Source organism: Balaenoptera ricei, chromosome 7, assembly GCF_028023285.1.
Source record: "Balaenoptera ricei isolate mBalRic1 chromosome 7, mBalRic1.hap2, whole genome shotgun sequence".
In the NCBI taxonomy this organism is placed as follows: domain Eukaryota; kingdom Metazoa; phylum Chordata; class Mammalia; order Artiodactyla; family Balaenopteridae; genus Balaenoptera; species Balaenoptera ricei.
Window position 1 is genome coordinate 60,516,353 of NC_082645.1, and position 17,062 is coordinate 60,533,414.

At 37.5% G+C, this 17,062-nt stretch overlaps 1 protein-coding gene across 4 annotated transcripts in view; it reads left to right on the forward strand.

Moving 5' to 3' along the window:
* The window catches only part of METAP1D (methionyl aminopeptidase type 1D, mitochondrial), a 78,589-nt gene that overhangs the window by 50,578 nt on the left and 10,949 nt on the right, over positions 1–17,062 (forward strand). For 2 of the 4 annotated variants that reach the window (XM_059928096.1, XM_059928098.1), the window contains exons 3-6: positions 10,578–10,735; positions 12,514–12,663; positions 14,068–14,216; positions 14,751–14,793. In XM_059928096.1, the coding sequence (XP_059784079.1) occupies positions 10,578–10,735; positions 12,514–12,663; positions 14,068–14,216; positions 14,751–14,793 (500 nt within the window). Of the gene's footprint in view, positions 1–10,577; positions 10,736–12,513; positions 13,080–14,067; positions 14,217–14,750; positions 14,794–17,062 lie in introns of those variants that run through there. The other 2 variants (XM_059928097.1, XM_059928099.1) reach the window with 2 other exon arrangements.

The window sequence follows — 17,062 nt, forward strand, 5'->3', positions numbered from 1 at the left end:
GGGCAGAACTCCCACAATTGTCAAAATACCACCGTAGGATTTATATTCAAATGGTTTCTTTTTGTTTCATGCCTTTCACTTGGAGCTGTACAGTGAAAGCATTCTCAGGAAAATATTAAGATGTTTTTTGGGTTTTGTAGGGGTTTTTTGGTAATGATACTGTAGTTTGGGTCAAAGCTCTGAGCTATTTTATACCAATTATTTGCGTAAATAACTTTAAAGGGCTCATAAAAAGAAGGAAAAAAGGAATGCATCCAACAATATAACTAGAGCATGTTGCATATAGAATTCAGTTGACCCTGTTGTGAGAGGAAGATTAAAATTACAGTCTTTTCAAAGGCTTTAGTACAATTGAAAAATATTCATATTAAAGCTGTGCCTTTGATCATAAATTATAAGTCCCAACGTCTTCTATTACTGGATATTTTTATCCAAATAACTAATATTTTGAGTAGTATTTTACATGACAGTAGTATTTAAGAATAGTCTTTTTTAAAGAATTAAAGAAGGACTTTCTTACTATGTCAGTTTTTTGTAAACTCATGATATTTTTATACAGACTTTCTCTAAAATTGAATTCCATGTGTTATTTCTGTGAAACTGCTCTTTCTGATGCTTACGTGTGTGCTTTAATATAAATTTTTTTCTATTTTTTCCTCTTCTTTAACCCAAGTATGTGAGGTAATAGGAATGTTTTTTTGAGAGACTTTGGAAAGTTGAAGTTTGCCAGATGTTCTGTGCTAACCTAGAAGTGTGCATTCTCTGGGTATCAGGACTGTGTGAAATTCTTTCCTGTTACTTTGACAGAATGAATGTTTGCTTTTGGGTCATTTTGGTGTCGTACTTCTACTCTGATCACAGCTTGACTTTTATTCTGTATTTAAATGATACTACGGCATCCAGAAAATCTGGCAAAGAAAATGATATTTTGATGACATTTTTCACAGGGCTCAACTGGAATGAATTATTACATTTTAACCACAGCCCTAATAAACAGCTTCTTTATTTCCTGTGAAAGGATACAATATTTCTTTGTCCAAGAAGTTGCCTGAGTATATGTATTGTTGAAGTGCTAAAAAGCTGCTTTTCTCTAAACTTTAGCTGAGACACAATGGGATTTTCTAAGCATATACTATTTCAGTGTGACTCCATATTTTATGATTATAAAGATGAATTTAAATTCAAATTTTGAACTAAACATTTTTCATCTTAAATGGAGAAATTTCATACAGTAGTCCTCGTTCCTTTTACAGATTAATCGTTTCTATGTAACTTCCACTTATCCACCAAATGATCTGCTTTTAGATTTAGATTTTGTGTTCTTACTATAATCTTTGACACTCCTCCCCCGGCTATGATTGGGCCGGCCTAAAGGAACTTTTTTCTAGGTTCACAAACATGAGTCTACTTTATTAAATAGGTATGTTTATTGATCTGTGTTTCTAGAATAGGTTGGGTTGTTTTTGTCACCCAAGAAGAGGGGAATGCTTTTTGTTTAAATCACAGATCCCTAGGTGCTAGTGATGTAAATTAATGAATAATAACATATTATCCAATTAGCTTTTGTTAAGAAGCAAAATGAAGTATTTTTCCTAAACCCATTTCTGAACTTGTCATTGACATTATACTCTATCAGTTGCTATTGATACATTTTGTTAAAAAGGAAGAGGGATGTAGCGCAGAGCCAACTTCCTGATGGAGCCTTGGGGAAGGTCATGTTTTGCCATGACCTGGGCATCATTCTTGAATGTTGTTATTATTGGTAGAGGGTGCCCTCAGGCCGCCACCCTTCCTCTTCCCAGAAGTGCTCTGTGGCTGGCTTTCCAGCTCATCTTCTTTAGAACCAGGACTCCCAGGCTCTGGTTTATAGGCTTGATGATGAGTTACATCCATAGCCTCATATGTGTGGTGAAGACTACTATCTCACCTTCCTTTGACTACTTAGTGTTATTAGTTGTAGTGGCCCAATTCTATTTTAATATGAGTATGATAAAGTCTCATAGAAATTGCAAACTTAGAGCTTTAAGCAACTAGGACAAATTTTTATGTCTCAGCATGAAAGTGACTTGTGATTTTTTGTCACTTAAAATACTTTACACATTTCTTTTTTTTTTATTTCTGTGGAATCTTTGTTACTGTTTTAGCAATCTTAGCTATAAATAACTTCAAGGACAACCCTGTTGGATGTCGAGTAGAATCTTTATTTCAGATAAGTGTTTATGCCAGCATACTTTAGACTTGACTATGTACTTTATTTTGAGCATTAAAGAAAATGATCTGTTTTCCAACACCTGCATAACAATTGGCCTGTATCCTCTTGAGAAATGTTGTTTAATAAACACTGTAGCTTTATCGTCCAGAGGCTGTTGCCAAATGCTGTTGCCAAATGCTGTTAATTAAGGGGAAAAAAAAAAGTTTTTTTTACAGGTTTGTGAAACAGATCCACTCTTCTCCTTGTAATGGCATCTTAGCTTAAAATCCAGGAAGTAATGGTGTATGGTGTCCATATCCATGATTTTCTGAATTGGAGAAAAAGTGTGGAAAGCATCTGGGGAGAAGGAGGCTCTTTACCAGCTTGTTTCCTGTAAGCTCAATTGGAAGACCTTGTCCGTGCAAATAGATTTCAAAATAGAGCCTGCCCTTTGACTGTCTCCATAATTACATGGCTTGCTCTGTATTTTATTTGGCAGTCAGAGCAGTTAACCCCTGGAAGGAAGGGGCTGATGGCATGGGCAGCTTAGCTCCCCAGACATGTCCGTGGGAATGAATAAAGCACTGTTTGGAGAAGCTCATAGCTAAAAACACACCAGAACTCAACCGAAACTTTTAGAAAACAAGTTTAATAATGTCAGTTATGATTGGTTTAAAAACTTACTTTGTCCTTATTGTGTAGATTGTAGAGAGGTATTAATTGTTTTTTAAGAAATGCAAGTTGGGGGAGTTCCTTGTTGCTTTGATGTAATCAGCATCTGTCAACAGAATGAATTTGCTTTTGTTTAGTTCCAAGGGCCCTTGTCCTTAAGCTTTGCCCAATCAGTATCTGCTTCAGCCTGGGGCATTCCCCTAGCTGTTTAGGGTTTTTTTCCCTTCTTTTTCTTCTTCTTCTTCTTCTTCTTCAACAGATGCACAGGTTATTTCTTGTGAAATGTGAGCTTCTCTTCTGCGTTACAGCCTCCTTGCTATGGGAAGGAACTTTCTTTCTCATTTACTCTTAAAACATGTACCTCTTACTACTAGATTATAAAAATCAATGGGAGTCACAGAGAGTGAGGCAGACTATTTAATTTTCCTTTCACGACGTTTGTGCAAGTTATCAAACCTATCAAGCGGACAGTCAATGTTTTAGGTCAGGAAATATGAGACATGGCTGCATTCGCAGTGCTGTAAGAGCCTGTGCTCCCACCCTGGGTAATTGGTTGGAGTTCATGAACTGTGATCTTTCTGTGGTTCTAAATCAGCACCTTGAAAATGTGCTTCTGTGGTACAGTCCCTCCTGAGCCTACTGTAGGAAGCAGTATTTCTATACAGTTAAAAATATCTCGAACTGCTGTCACAAAGTTGCTTTTTTTTAGAGTTAATGTATTATTGTAGCAAATCCTTTGATTTAAAATTAAAATCATCAATGAGTGTAAGAGCCATATTTGAAAATGAATTAGCAAAACATTGTTGTTTTCTCTTAGTAATCATAAATCATTTAAATCTGGCAGGCAATTCCTCCCTTCATCCAAAATAATTGCCTCCATTTGTAAAATCAATTAGATGTTGATATGCTATAAATAATAGTTTTGTTACTAGACTTTGACATTTGCTAATCATTATGAAAAAATACATTCAGCAAGACATTTTACAGGGTGTCTTTTAAATTACATATTATCTCTGGTTGACATTGTTGGCTAATGTAAAGTGATACAGGCTACTTTATTGTGTTGTTTTCTACCCAGATACTTGAAGCCTCTGAAACATAACATAACTGAGGACTGATGGCACTCTGGAGGGTGAAAGTGCTTCCCTGGAAACGTACAATGAAACATAGAGGTGTTGGTAGCCCACACTTGAGTACAAATGTACTTTGTTCAGTTTTACAACTGCTTAAGATAATAAGCATTAACAGGCATTTTAAATGTCTCTTTGGAAGTTCATTCAGAACTCTCTCTTAAAAATACTTGTTGACCAAAAGAAAACTTGCATTTCCGAGGGTAAAATCGGCTTAATTAAGGATCATTAGTAGAGGTGCACATAAAAACCCAGGGCTCAGTGGGTGAAATGGAAGCTTTTCATTATGTGGTATAGAATGCACGCGCAGATAACAATTAAAATGAACCCTGAGTAAGAGGCCAATGAATATAGGGCATGTCATGTGCAGCAATATTAGTTATTTTAAATGCATTCTTCTCCCATCATACTTGAATTCTGTAGTCCCACCTTTCAGACTTAATCTGTAAAGGGAAATAAAATGCAGCTTTTAGAAATTGATGTTATTACCGAATATGAAAATATTTAAAACTGTAACCTAGATTTACATTTCAAATACAAATTTAGAATATGAAAAATGTGCTGCAGGATCCAAGGGTCATATAACAATTTCAATAGACATTCAGGCCCCACAGTGTCCTCCTCCGTGGAAGGAAAGAAGCAGTTGCTTATAATTTTTGACATTCAGCTCAAACTAGGAGCTGATAGAATTTTTATGACACTGAAAATAAATTCTTGTTATTACCTGTGATAACAGTAAGTATTCTAGTATTCATAACAAATAACGTATAGATTTACTGCCTAAGGAAACCTTTTATAGAGTTTCTGTTACATAATTGACAGTAACAACACTCGCTATGATCATGTCTTTTAAGATCAAATTAGTCCAAAGCAGCTCCTTGCTGATCTGGGGCTCTTCTCTTCTGAGGTTTCTGATGATTTCCTACTGGCATCTCCTAAACTTCAGATTAGTCAACTTAACCCTTGTTTCCTAAAAATAGCTTTAACAAAAGAGGGTTTGCTGTGGGTCCTGGGTGAATGATGGTGCCCAGAAGACCGAGGAGCCAATCCCGAGGCTGATGGAAACCTGCCTGGTGTCCCTGCCTCTGAGGATGGACATCATGCATCAAATTAGCTGTGTAACATTGACAGTAGCAAGTTGGAAGTTACATGTAGTTATTAGAAGGTATCAGCAGTTCTTCTCTTTAGTTATTTTTTAAATTGAGGTATAACAGATGTGTAACATATGTGTTCATTTTGGATGTACAAAGCAGTGCTTTTATAAAGAAAGGAAATATATAGGAAATTCAACAAACCTTTTCTAGGGTGATCTGTAGCAGATAATGTAGTTTGTGACCCCGAATATAATTGGGATGGAGGATTTTAATTTTACTCACTCTGCATTTAGAAAATTTTTAAATTGCTATTTATGAATTACACTATGATAAGCAAAGTTGAGGATCTCCCCCCGCATTTTTTGTCATGTTAATTGGAGAGTCATTATCTTCTAAAGGCACATATTGATGTAAGACCATTTCTTCATTTCACCTGTGAAAACACTAAATTGTTTTGTTTTTTTTTTTCTGGTTTGTAATGAATAGTTAGTAGAATAAACACGGTATGGTACCTTATTATCCTGTTACTTTGTGACAACATTTATAGGGTGTCTTTTATCAGATTGAAAGAAAAGATTTTGCTTCCAATAAAAATGTATCTTATGAAAGTGGAGTTGCTGAGAACACTACAAAACCATAATTGTCAACAGATTGGATATGTTCAGGCTGTGTTCCCAATGTTTAAGTCATGTGTGGAGGTGCTTGCCTCTTTCTGGCAGTGAGCCCATTATTTAGCAGAACAGGTATGTTGGCAACACTGTTCATTCTAGAAGTGAATGTCTCAGAGGCCTCATTCAGATCTCCTAGTAGAGGCCTGATGACTTCATGCCTTGAGTTTAAGAACATTGGAAAGATTCCCCCTGTAATGACTGTGTACTTGAACTTGATAATACTGATAAAGATGGTCTCTCTTCCGTGTTATCAGCTGCATTGAAAAAAATCTTCACGAGTTCTAAAATTGATCAGACTCTACATCGTCCCATTGCCTGGGACATAGCATGACAGTCAGAAGCTGCTGAATGAAGGCACACATGTCAGAGCTGAAAGAGACCTCAGGGACTTCCCTGGTGGCGCAGTGGTTAAGAATCCGCCTGCCAATGCAGGGGACGTGTTTGAGCCCTGGTCCGGGAAGATCCCATGTGCCGCAGAGCAACGAAGCCCATGCGCCACAACTACTGAGCCTGTGCTCTAGAGCCCGCGAGCCACAACTACTGAAGCCTGCGTGTCTAGAGCCCATGCTCCACAACAAGAGAAGCCACCGCAATGAGAAGCCCGCGCACCGCAACCAAGAGTAGCCCCCGCTCACTGCAACTAGAGAAAGCCCGTGCACAGCAACAAAGACCCAACGCAGCCAAAAATAAATAAATAAATTTTATATTAAAAAAAAAATAGACCTCAAAGATTATGAAGTTCACGCCCTCATTTTACTAAACCTTCTGTAGCAGTTGATAGTGTCTGTGAAGTGCTCAGCACAGAGTTTGGCACCGGTAGGCTCTCAACCAGTGTTCGCTGCTGTTGTTACTGCTCGAGGTCACACAGTTAGCTCCTGGCAGGACCAGGAGCAGAACCTCTAGCTCCAGTGTGGTGTCATTCGGGCCCATTTTTCGTCAGGAATATCACCATCTGATATAATCGAATGTATTTGTTTGCTTCTTGTCTGTGTCGCACCACGGAATATGAGCTCCATGAGGCAGGGACTTTTGTCACCTGGTTCACCTCGTGTCCAAAGCATGGCATGTAGGAGGAGCTCAGTAAGTAATTGTCAAATAAAAGAATAAGTAAATTTCGAGGCCCACAGGGAAACATGTAGAGTGTTGAGAAGAGAAAGGAAAAGACATTAACATTTATGGGGTGCCTACTTCTTTTTTTTTTTTTTGGCCACACCACGTGTCTTGCGGGATCTCAGTTCCCCAACCAGGGATCGAACCCAGGCCATGGCAGTGAAAGCCTGGAATCCTAACCACTAGGCCACCAGGCAACTCCCCCATGGAGTGCCTACTTTTAAAAGATGGTTTAGGGATATGTGTTATCTCAGCTAATGTTCACAACAACCTGGTGGTGAGCAAAGCACTACTATTCCCATGTAATGGTGAAGAAAGTGGGGCTCAGAAGTTTTGGTAATTCAGATCTGACTTCAAAGCTCGTGTTAATTTTCACGACCACAGTGCCTCCCAGTTACATCAGTTCTAAGACTTTTCATGAAAAATACCTTCATTCTGAATGTTGGCTGGTTCCATGATGTTTATTTTTTTTCATGATTAAAAAAAGATTTCTTTGAAATTGAATCCCTGAAAAAACACATGCTATAGCAAAGCATGCCAGCTACTAGAGCCCGTGCACACTGTTGAAAGGCAGCTTGGAGCGGCAGACACAGCCCTGGATTTGGACTTCGAGGACTCTAGCTGGGGCCACCAGAGGTGTGAGCCTTTGTTCCTCATCCATAAAATAGTGACATCAACAGCTGCCCGCCTCCCTAACAGCGCTGGTAAGACTTAATGTGTGTGGAGCACCTAGCACTGTGCTTAATTCAAGAAACTGGCCATTAAGTGTTAACCACTATTATTGTTTTCTATTTCTATTAGTGTTATCGTTATTAATAGTCATCATAATACATGCTTTTCTCAGAAGGGAAACACTTGGGAGCTTGTCTTTGGTCCTACCTAGGGATGCAGTTAGGGAGCCCAGAATCATGGATTGATTCCACCTGAGCCTTTTCTTGGCTTTAACTGGGACCCAGATTTTCCATTCTGTGTCCACAGACTGCCCAGCCAAACCTCTACAGCATGTATTTGGTCAGCAAAGGGAGTTTGGCTTGAGAAAGAGGATGGATTAGGTCAACCCATCACCACTTTTGCAAAAAAAAATAATAATAGTGGTAACTTTTACTAGTTTTGTGAGGCCTTTTACATTTTCAGAGTGTGTCCTTGTGTGTTGTTAGCTCATCTTTTTCTCACGCGTGGGAGAGCAATATACTTCATGAAGGCAACTGGACCTGCTTCCCCGCAGCTTTGGCACTCTGGCAGAGTTACTTACCTTTGTGTGCTTCCGTACCTTCTACTGTGGAATGGAGTAATAACAGTTTACAGTTTACAGGGTTCTCAGGAAGATTAATGAGCTACCATATGTAAAGGGCCTAGCAGAGTAATTGACGCACAATAAGTTCTCAGTATTAGAAGCTATAGTGAAGCCCAGGGTTTCTTTCTCATTTTACTTTTCAAGTATTCTTGAAGGAACTACCATTTTTTGAGCATCTACTAAATGGAGGGCACTTTCACAGACTTTATTCCAATTAATTCTCACTTGAGACTCAAAACAAGACACTTGCTCAGGGCCACACAGCTAACAAGTAGTAGAGCTGAGACAAAAGTCCAGGCTTCTGCTTTCCAACCATCTGCTTTTACTAGGAAACTACCCTGCCCTTCATAGACAGTTAACATCCTGGGGCTGATGGTGTTGTCTTTAGGGAAATATTGTACTTTACAAGCTTTAGGGAATATGTACCTGCCTCTATCAAGCAACTTTTTTTTTTTTTAAGAAGTGATATTACTGGCAGCATTTTGTCTGGTATTTGGAATTGTTTAAAATAATACCTGAAACACCTCTGTAAGTTTGATTCAACAATGTTACTTTCAGCTTTCTGGAAGAACATAATTGAGTGAAACTTAGGACACTGAATCAATGACTATTGGGGTTTGTTTGCATCTGTGCCTTTTTCCCATTCACTTAGAGATCTTGAGTTTTGGGGCTAATACTCACCTGCAATTTGTGTTTCCATTATGTTTCACAGCTGAAAGATTACTCTAGGCCAGTAATTCTCAAACTTTAGTGTGCATGAGAATCACTCTGGTGAGGGATTGTTAAAACACAGATTGCTGACCACATCCCAGAGTCTGAGTCAGTAAGTTGAGGGGGGGCCCAAGAATTTGCATCTTTTCCCCACGTGATACTAATATGCTGGTCTGGGTACCACATTTTGAGAACCAGTGCTCTAGACCGGGAGTCGACAAAATTCTTCTCTAAGGGGCAGGTAGTATATATATTAGGCTTTGTGAGCCATATGTTCTCTGTCACAACTACTCAACTCTGCCACTGTCGCTCAAAAGCAGCCATGGCTAATTGTAAGTGAATGAGTATAGCTATGTTCCAATAAACCTTTATTTACAGGCACTGAAATTTGAATATTGTATAATTTCACGTTATAAAATATGATTTTTTTCAACCATTTATAAATATAAAAATCATTTTTAGGTTGGGGCTGTATAAAAATAGGCAGCAGGGCAGATTTGCCCTTTGGGCTGTAGTTTGCCAACCCGTGACATGCAATTATGGCGTGTTGGGGATTTTTAAAACTATTGTTTTAATTATAAAAGTAATGCAAGTGAATGTTTTTAGAAGTCAATCAGTATAGAAGAAAACAGAAGGAATCAGTAAGTCTTCCTCCCCACCCCAGCCCCAATCAGATACCCCAGAAATAACCACTATTGATGAATATCAATTTTCAGAAATTTTATAGGCATATACAAGCCTGTATAAATGTATAAGTTCTTTTTACATGAGCTTTTTACATAAGCTCCTTTTAATGAGCTTTTAATATGTACTGCTCAGCATTTGCTATTTTCCTAACAATATATTGTGACCTCTTTCCATGTCAATACATAGAGATGATTTAGCTTATTCTCCTTAATACCTCTATAGTTTTCTGTTGTATAGATTTACCATAATATATTTAACCAGTCCCCTACGGATGGACATTTGGATTGTTTCCCATTTTTTTCTACCACAAACAGTGCTACAGTTCATCTTCAAACATCCATCATTGCACACAGTAGAGTCCTAGGAGATGAATTGCTGAGTCAAAGGATGTGTGCATTTAAAATTTTGATAGATATTTCTAAATTCCTGTTGTGGGTACTTTAGGACCCTACATTCGTTTTCTTTCAGGGTTACACCCTACAGTTTTGCTATTTAGTCTTTATCTGACTTGAGCATTCATTACAATGAATTTCAGTATAATGCCTCGCTGCACATGAACTTAACACAGAGTAGTAATCCTATCGAGGGCAAAAAGTGCAGCTGGCAATTTGTCCAGGATTCGTGAAAGGAAAACGGCTTTAAAGAATATAAAGCCACCCAAACAGTGCCCTGAATCTAGGGTCATCCTGGACATGGCTGCTTTTAAGGTACCACAGCAGAAATTGCTCTTTTTATAGACCTGGTGTTTAGCAGATGTTTCTATATGTTTGTTTCCCATTAGAATAGAGTTTTCCATTGTCAAACATTTATGTAAACATACTATTAGCTAATAAATATGCTTTGCTACTATTGTACTAGAACTCAGAATACCACTGCTCTTTCCTTTCTATTTGGGGCTTTTTCTTTTTGAGCCCATAAAGGATTATAATAATGATTTAATAGACAACAACGCAACATCTTAAAATGTAGCACTAAGTAGGGTTTTTTTACTTAAGATATGTCTATTTCTGCTTCTAGGTTGTCACAGGATTTTCTCTTCACCACTCAATCATATCTACTTACACAAGCAGTCAAGCAGTCAACAAAGAAGAAATTTCTTTTTCCGGAGACAAAGAGAGATTTCACACAGTATAGTTTTGCCGGCTGCAGTTTCTTCAGCTCATCCAGTCCCTAAGGTACCGTATTGCCTATTATTTGCTGCTTTTTCCAGCCAAGATAAAGGTTAACTACAGAAGCGATTTTTGCACCTTTGATTTCTGAGCTGTCTGAATTATAATTTTTAAACTTGGTCTGTGATTTAAAACTGTGGTTTGGGAAGTTTTAACATCCTGCAGTTCTATAATATTCATTTTTTTAAATAAAGCACTGAGTTATAACTGCTCAATTCACTTAGAATTTAAGTTTCTATCATGAAAATTTCCATATTAAATTTCTACCATGAAGATAAGATTATAGACAATCTGTCCATTTTTCCAAAATGCAATGTAAAGGAAGTGTGGGGATCGTTTAGGAAGAACGAGAATAGGTGAAAGAAATACAGATTTGTCACAAAAGTCACCTGCTTTCCCTCTTTTTCTGTTTTTGTTTTTTGTTTTTTTTTTTGCAGTAAACCCACATTAAGTATATCATACTCCCTGAAGGTGAGTGGCCCATTTTTGTGACAAGGGCTGACAAGACAGGCCACCAGAGCCCAGAGTATGTTTCTGGTATTTCCTTAGTAGAAAAGAAAAAAGAAGTCTCCAGAGAGGTGAATGTATTGTTTTAGAATTTCAGTGACAAGCCAACAGCCCTTCTGCCTGTGGTTGTAACCTGGCCAGATTGCAAAGAGAGAGGAGGCGGGGCTGTGGGAGACCGGGTGTGCTTTGTGGGTGCTGGTGGTAAAGCTGTAGCAGAGAAGATACTCACCCCGAGCTCGGCTGCTGCAGCCCAAGCAATGGCATTACTTGTGTCAGAAAGGCCCATCTGAACATGAGAATAAGTGAAGGTCCTTAAATCCTGCATGATGCAGTTCACAAAGTGCAGAGCCCTCACCTCAGCCCTTCCAGAGATGCTGTGATGTCCACTGAATAGCGTTATCTCTCTCAGCTTCCTGTCCCCAGCTGCTGTGTAGCCTTACTGGGTACTGTTCAACAAAACTTCTGTAGCGGTTGCCATAAATAGTTTGTAAAGAGCTGTGCAAAACCTTGGGACCGAAAGGAGCTCTGTGTGTAAGGTAGTATTTATTTTCTGAATACTGCCCATGGATTTAAGTTAGTGGTGCAGAATGTTCTCCAGGGATGATCAGAGTTGAACATTTTGAGTTTTAGAGGAGGGGGGAGTTTGTTTGTTTCTGACAAATGATGGAAGTGTTCAAAGTATTTTTTATGTACTTGTAAAAAAAAGAAAGGAAAAGGAAAGAGAGCTGTTTCGTTTTGTCCTCTAGTTCCTTCTTAGTTTGGGTACAGTTGCAAAGTGTAAGAGAAGTGCATATGTGATAGGCGTCCGTGAACTTGACAGTCAGCCTTTTACATATATTCATTGGGAGAGGGTGTTGTGAGCTATCCTTTGCATAAATTTTATCTTTGTGTGGAGGAGATGAAAGTGCTCTTAATTAACCATTTGGCAATTGGGAAGCTTGGTGCTATTTGTTATCAATGGCAGTAGGCTTCTAATGGGGTTGGAGAAGGAAGAAAACTCCTGTTTGTTTTGACCAGAAGTCTCCTTCAGTCCAGTGTGACTCAAAGCACAGAAAGGTTAACAGACCATCCAGAGGCAGCACTAACAGGCCATGTTAAGTTCAAAAGGGCAGGGGAAGGAACTGGGGGCAGCCTGGAGGGTCTGTTGTGCTGGCTTCAGAGGTCGGTGCTCCGGCAGGAAGGGCAGAGCTCCATGAAGCAGGAGGCTGTGTCCGAAAAAATGATCCCATTGTCATGCACTGGGTTCTGATCTTCGTTTTCAATCCTTTTTCCTCAAGCACATAAAGAAGCCAGACTATGTGACGACAGGCATTGTACCCGACTGGGGAGACAGCATAGAAGTTAAGAATGAAGATCAGATTCAAGGGCTTCGTCAGGCTTGTCAGCTGGCCCGCCATGTCCTCCTCCTGGCCGGGAAGAGTTTAAAGGTGGCATCTCACCAAGCCTCGGAAGACTTACATAAGGGGCAACAAATCCTCCTCCCCTTTTTTCCCTTTCCCTTTCCCTCTCTTTTGTTCACATCTAATTTGTTAAAATTAAGTAAAGCCTTGGGATAGGGGAAAGGGATCGTATTATTTCTGTGTTTATTCAAGAGATAATTGAAAATACAAATTTGATGTTAAGTAGCAGAATTCTGGAGATACTTTGAGCACAATCGGCCTATCCAAGTTGATCCATGGCAGATGGCTTTGACTTTTCCCCTCTTACTCCTGCCTGTAGTTTCTGCTTTTATTCCCCACGTTATTTCCCTGTGCCTGAAGAGTTGCTTTGCCTCATCCTTTGTCTCTTATTTGCTTACATTGGCTCTGCAAAGAAAGATCAGACCAGATACACTAAGCTATAGGTAATTCAGCAATGTAATTATGTACAGCTATCTTACTACAAGATTTAGGTCTTTCGGGATAATCTGAAACTGAATCTGAATCCTGCTATGTAAGGATCATAAAAGAAAACACTGTAGTTTCCAAAAGGTGGGCAGAATTTAGGAAGTGAGACTCAAAGATGAAACACTTACTGTATCATCTGTGTAATAGACTTGTTATAGCAACACAACTAACCATAATGTGAATATAAAATAACATACAGAAAACTCTCGAAGAAATACTTTCTAATAAAAGATTTTGTTTTAGAATTTTGCTCATGATTTATGAGTTTATGGAGATAGTCCTCATGTGCCCACAAAACTTGATTTCAGTTTTCTTCTAGTTTGGGAGCAACTGGATACCTTCTAGTAAGGGAAAAATATTTTTTGAAAACACACTGATTTATTTAGGCATGAAAGAAATCAAGATTACTGAAGCCGAATCTCTACAAAATGTATCAGACTTAGTTTTTTAAATGATGAACCATAACCTCCATGCCATTATGGCGAAACCCATGTAATGTTTCGCTGAGATAAAAAGGTGTGGTTTGACCTACTTTTCAAGCTTTGTCATCTAAATTGAAGATCCTTTTGAGAATTTATATGCTTGGATTAGCCCAGGGCACTAACCATTGAAGAAGAGGAAGGAATTGCCACAGAACATATTTTTTAAACCTTCAGGCTAAAAAGGAGTCATGTCATTTAATGACTCACAAGTGATTGAAAGGATCTTAGATTTTAAAATGTCCATTTCCTAATAGTCCATAACACCATCATATACCGAAACAGTTGTCAGAAAAGCACAATAGGATTTTAAGGTTAATCATAATTAATTAAAATGTTGTACCACAAGTTTATCACAGTAAATTTATACAGTCTCATCTGGAAGTGCTGTAGCTATAGGCATAGTCAATAAATACAGGAAGTGTCTTCAACTGTCGCTCCACAATTTCTTTATTTAATATTTTAGGTTGACATGACAACTGAAGAGATAGATGCTCTTGTTCATCAGGAAATCATCAGTCATGATGCCTATCCCTCACCTCTAGGCTATGGAGGTTTTCCAAAATCTGTTTGTACCTCTGTAAACAACGTGCTTTGTCATGGTATTCCTGACAGGTATTCATTGCTTAATAACATATTGTTCCTTTGGAAACTAAAACATGAAACTAAGATCTATAACATATGTTGAAAGACACTATAGTTTAATTGAAACCTACCTGCAAACTTTTGAAGCTGATTATGGTAGAGCAACAATTTTGAAGTATTTTGCTTCTAAATGGACATAATACCACCATTTAATGTTTGTTAAAGCAATATGTAATACAAAAAAGTGGTTGTGCATTAAGTGTTTCTTTTACCATCTACTATTGCTTTGGCTCTTTGTAAAATTAAGGTAACTATTAAGTATATTTTGTTGAGAATAAGTAGATTTTTTACCAGTGACAATACATGTTCATTTAGGTATTTCTAGTAAAAATTGATGTGACTAACATAAATTAAAGATTAGATATAGTTATTCCATTCATTCCTTCTCCACTGAATTATCATCACAACTCATTAGGCTTGTGATAGTAGTCATTAGATATTTATTTTTATATTCCTTTTATTGGGATCTGTCTGTCACCATTTTTTTTCCTGTTTATGTTTCAGTCGACCTCTTCAGGATGGAGATATTATCAACATTGATGTCACGGTGAGTAAATCATATAAAAAATAGTCTTTGATCAACTTCAGAACTGCCGGTAGCAACAAGAAGAAGAGTGGATTGAAAATGTGAACTGCACCGATGGAAGTGCTGTTTACTTCTAGACCCAGACACAAGCAGCTGGTTTCCTTTTTTGTCTTTAACTCTGTGTTTATTCCAAGTAAACCCAGGCCTGACTTGAATTTAGGGCTGGAATCAGATGCACTGAGATCAATGTTGGCCTAAGTGAAATGTCAACCCAATCCTGCTATGTGTCATGTTTTTGAGAAGGTGTAATTGTTATTGATCCACTGTGTAGTTAATGCAGAGCCCACAGCACTGGGCAGCTGCTGAAGCTAGATATGTATGAGATGAGCTAACGCGAAGAAAGCCAGCATTTTTCCTTCACTCTGCCGAGATTGATCTTCCTCTTCCTGCTGATTTTGAGTGGGGCCTGTCATTATCTTACTCTGTCATTAGGGGCTACATTGGCCTGTGTGTGTCAGTCTATTTGGACAGCAACTCTTTTGCTAGCAGTGTTCCTTAGATTTATTAAAATCCCTGAAGGTAACATTGTATTCCATTTCTGGTATAGAGAGCCTTGAACCCAAAGCGTACAAGCAGAGTGCTTTTCTCTCTGAACTTCAGTTTTCACCAAATGGTTAACAGCCTTTCTCTTAAATAACAGCCCCAAGTAATTTAACACAGGAACTTCAAACTGTACAAGCTCTAACCTTTCTAATTTCCTCAGCCTTTCACTATTCTCAGACTTGGGTTATTTGTGCTTTGGCAGTTCGTTTTACTAAAAAAATTTGTAATGGTACCTTTGGATTATGGAGATTGTAAATAAATTCTATACATCTGATGATTAATAAATACATTTTAAATAAATAAATATAAATTAAACATCTGATGAGAACTAGTTGAGATAGCATTCAAGGAGTACAGTTTCTATTAATGAGGAAATATTCTTAATAATAGTGATTTCATATCCAGACCATGAACCTTAGGTGGGAGTGGGAATGTGGTGGAGATTGGCATCCAGTAGTTTAGTTCAGTCCAATTTTTAGTTGTTTAAATTAATTCAGCTTTTTTTCTTCATATCAATTTGTCTGAGGATATAGCCAAATATTCTTTTATTGCTGATGTTCTTTCCTATATCATTTTGTCCTACTTAGAATACTTGAACATTTGCTCTACATATATTGTTGCTATCGTTCCAACTCAGAACATGTAGAAGGAAGTATTTTATGAAGTGTACCTGAAATGAAGTATTTTTCATGATGCACTTTTCTTTTGGATTGTACCTGATTTGGGGGCTCTTCATTTATTATCTCACCTAATCACCCCCTAATAAAATATTGCTTCTTTGAATGAAATCAGCATACTCTTCCTTCCTGTTTCCAATGTGTCCAAAGAGAATAGTCCATGCCTTTTCTAAGTTTCCTGAAGACTTTCAATAAACAAGTCCATTTTTAACATTAAAATAGTCAAAGTGAAATATTTTCAAGTGTCTAGAAATGTGAAGGGACCAAGAAAACATACAGGTCAGTATCTTAAATTATATTTCTTATGAAATATTTTATTAAGTGAAAGACTCCATTATTAGATCCTATACTTTTATCAGAAAATACTCATTGCATTTTGTAATTGTTTACATTAGTATATATCACAAGAAAATAGGCTTCTTTCCCCCTTGAAAGTTGAATGTTTAAAAAAAGATAATGCGATACCCATATTAGTTGCTCAATAAATATTTGTTAAATAAATGAAGTATAAAACAAGAATAGTTTGTGAGTAAAAACAGTAATTATAGATAACTGCCACAGACCTTCAAAAGTATTATTTCCATATATATTGAATCTTTCAAGTAGTCATTTTACAGGCTAGCAAAAAGTAATATGAAAAGGCAAATAAAGATTTTTTAAAATACATTTTTACTTAAATAGCAACTATACAAACATTCAGAGTTATAATTTTGTTTTAATAATTACTCTTTATTAGTACATGTTATATACTTGTGTATAAAATCAAAACTTGTACTCTCTTGGATTACAAATGGGAATAAATATATAAAACACTGTTTTATTGCAAGGTAATTAAGGTAATTTGATGTAGTAGCGAAAACACTTGATTAGAAGCCAATAATCCATCATATTAACCTGGTTCTACCTCTGTATTCTGCCACTAACCTTAGACAAGTTACTTGTCTGTGCCTCAGTTTCCTGACTTATAAAGTGAGGATAAAATAAAGACTTCTCCTGCCTCCCTCACAGAG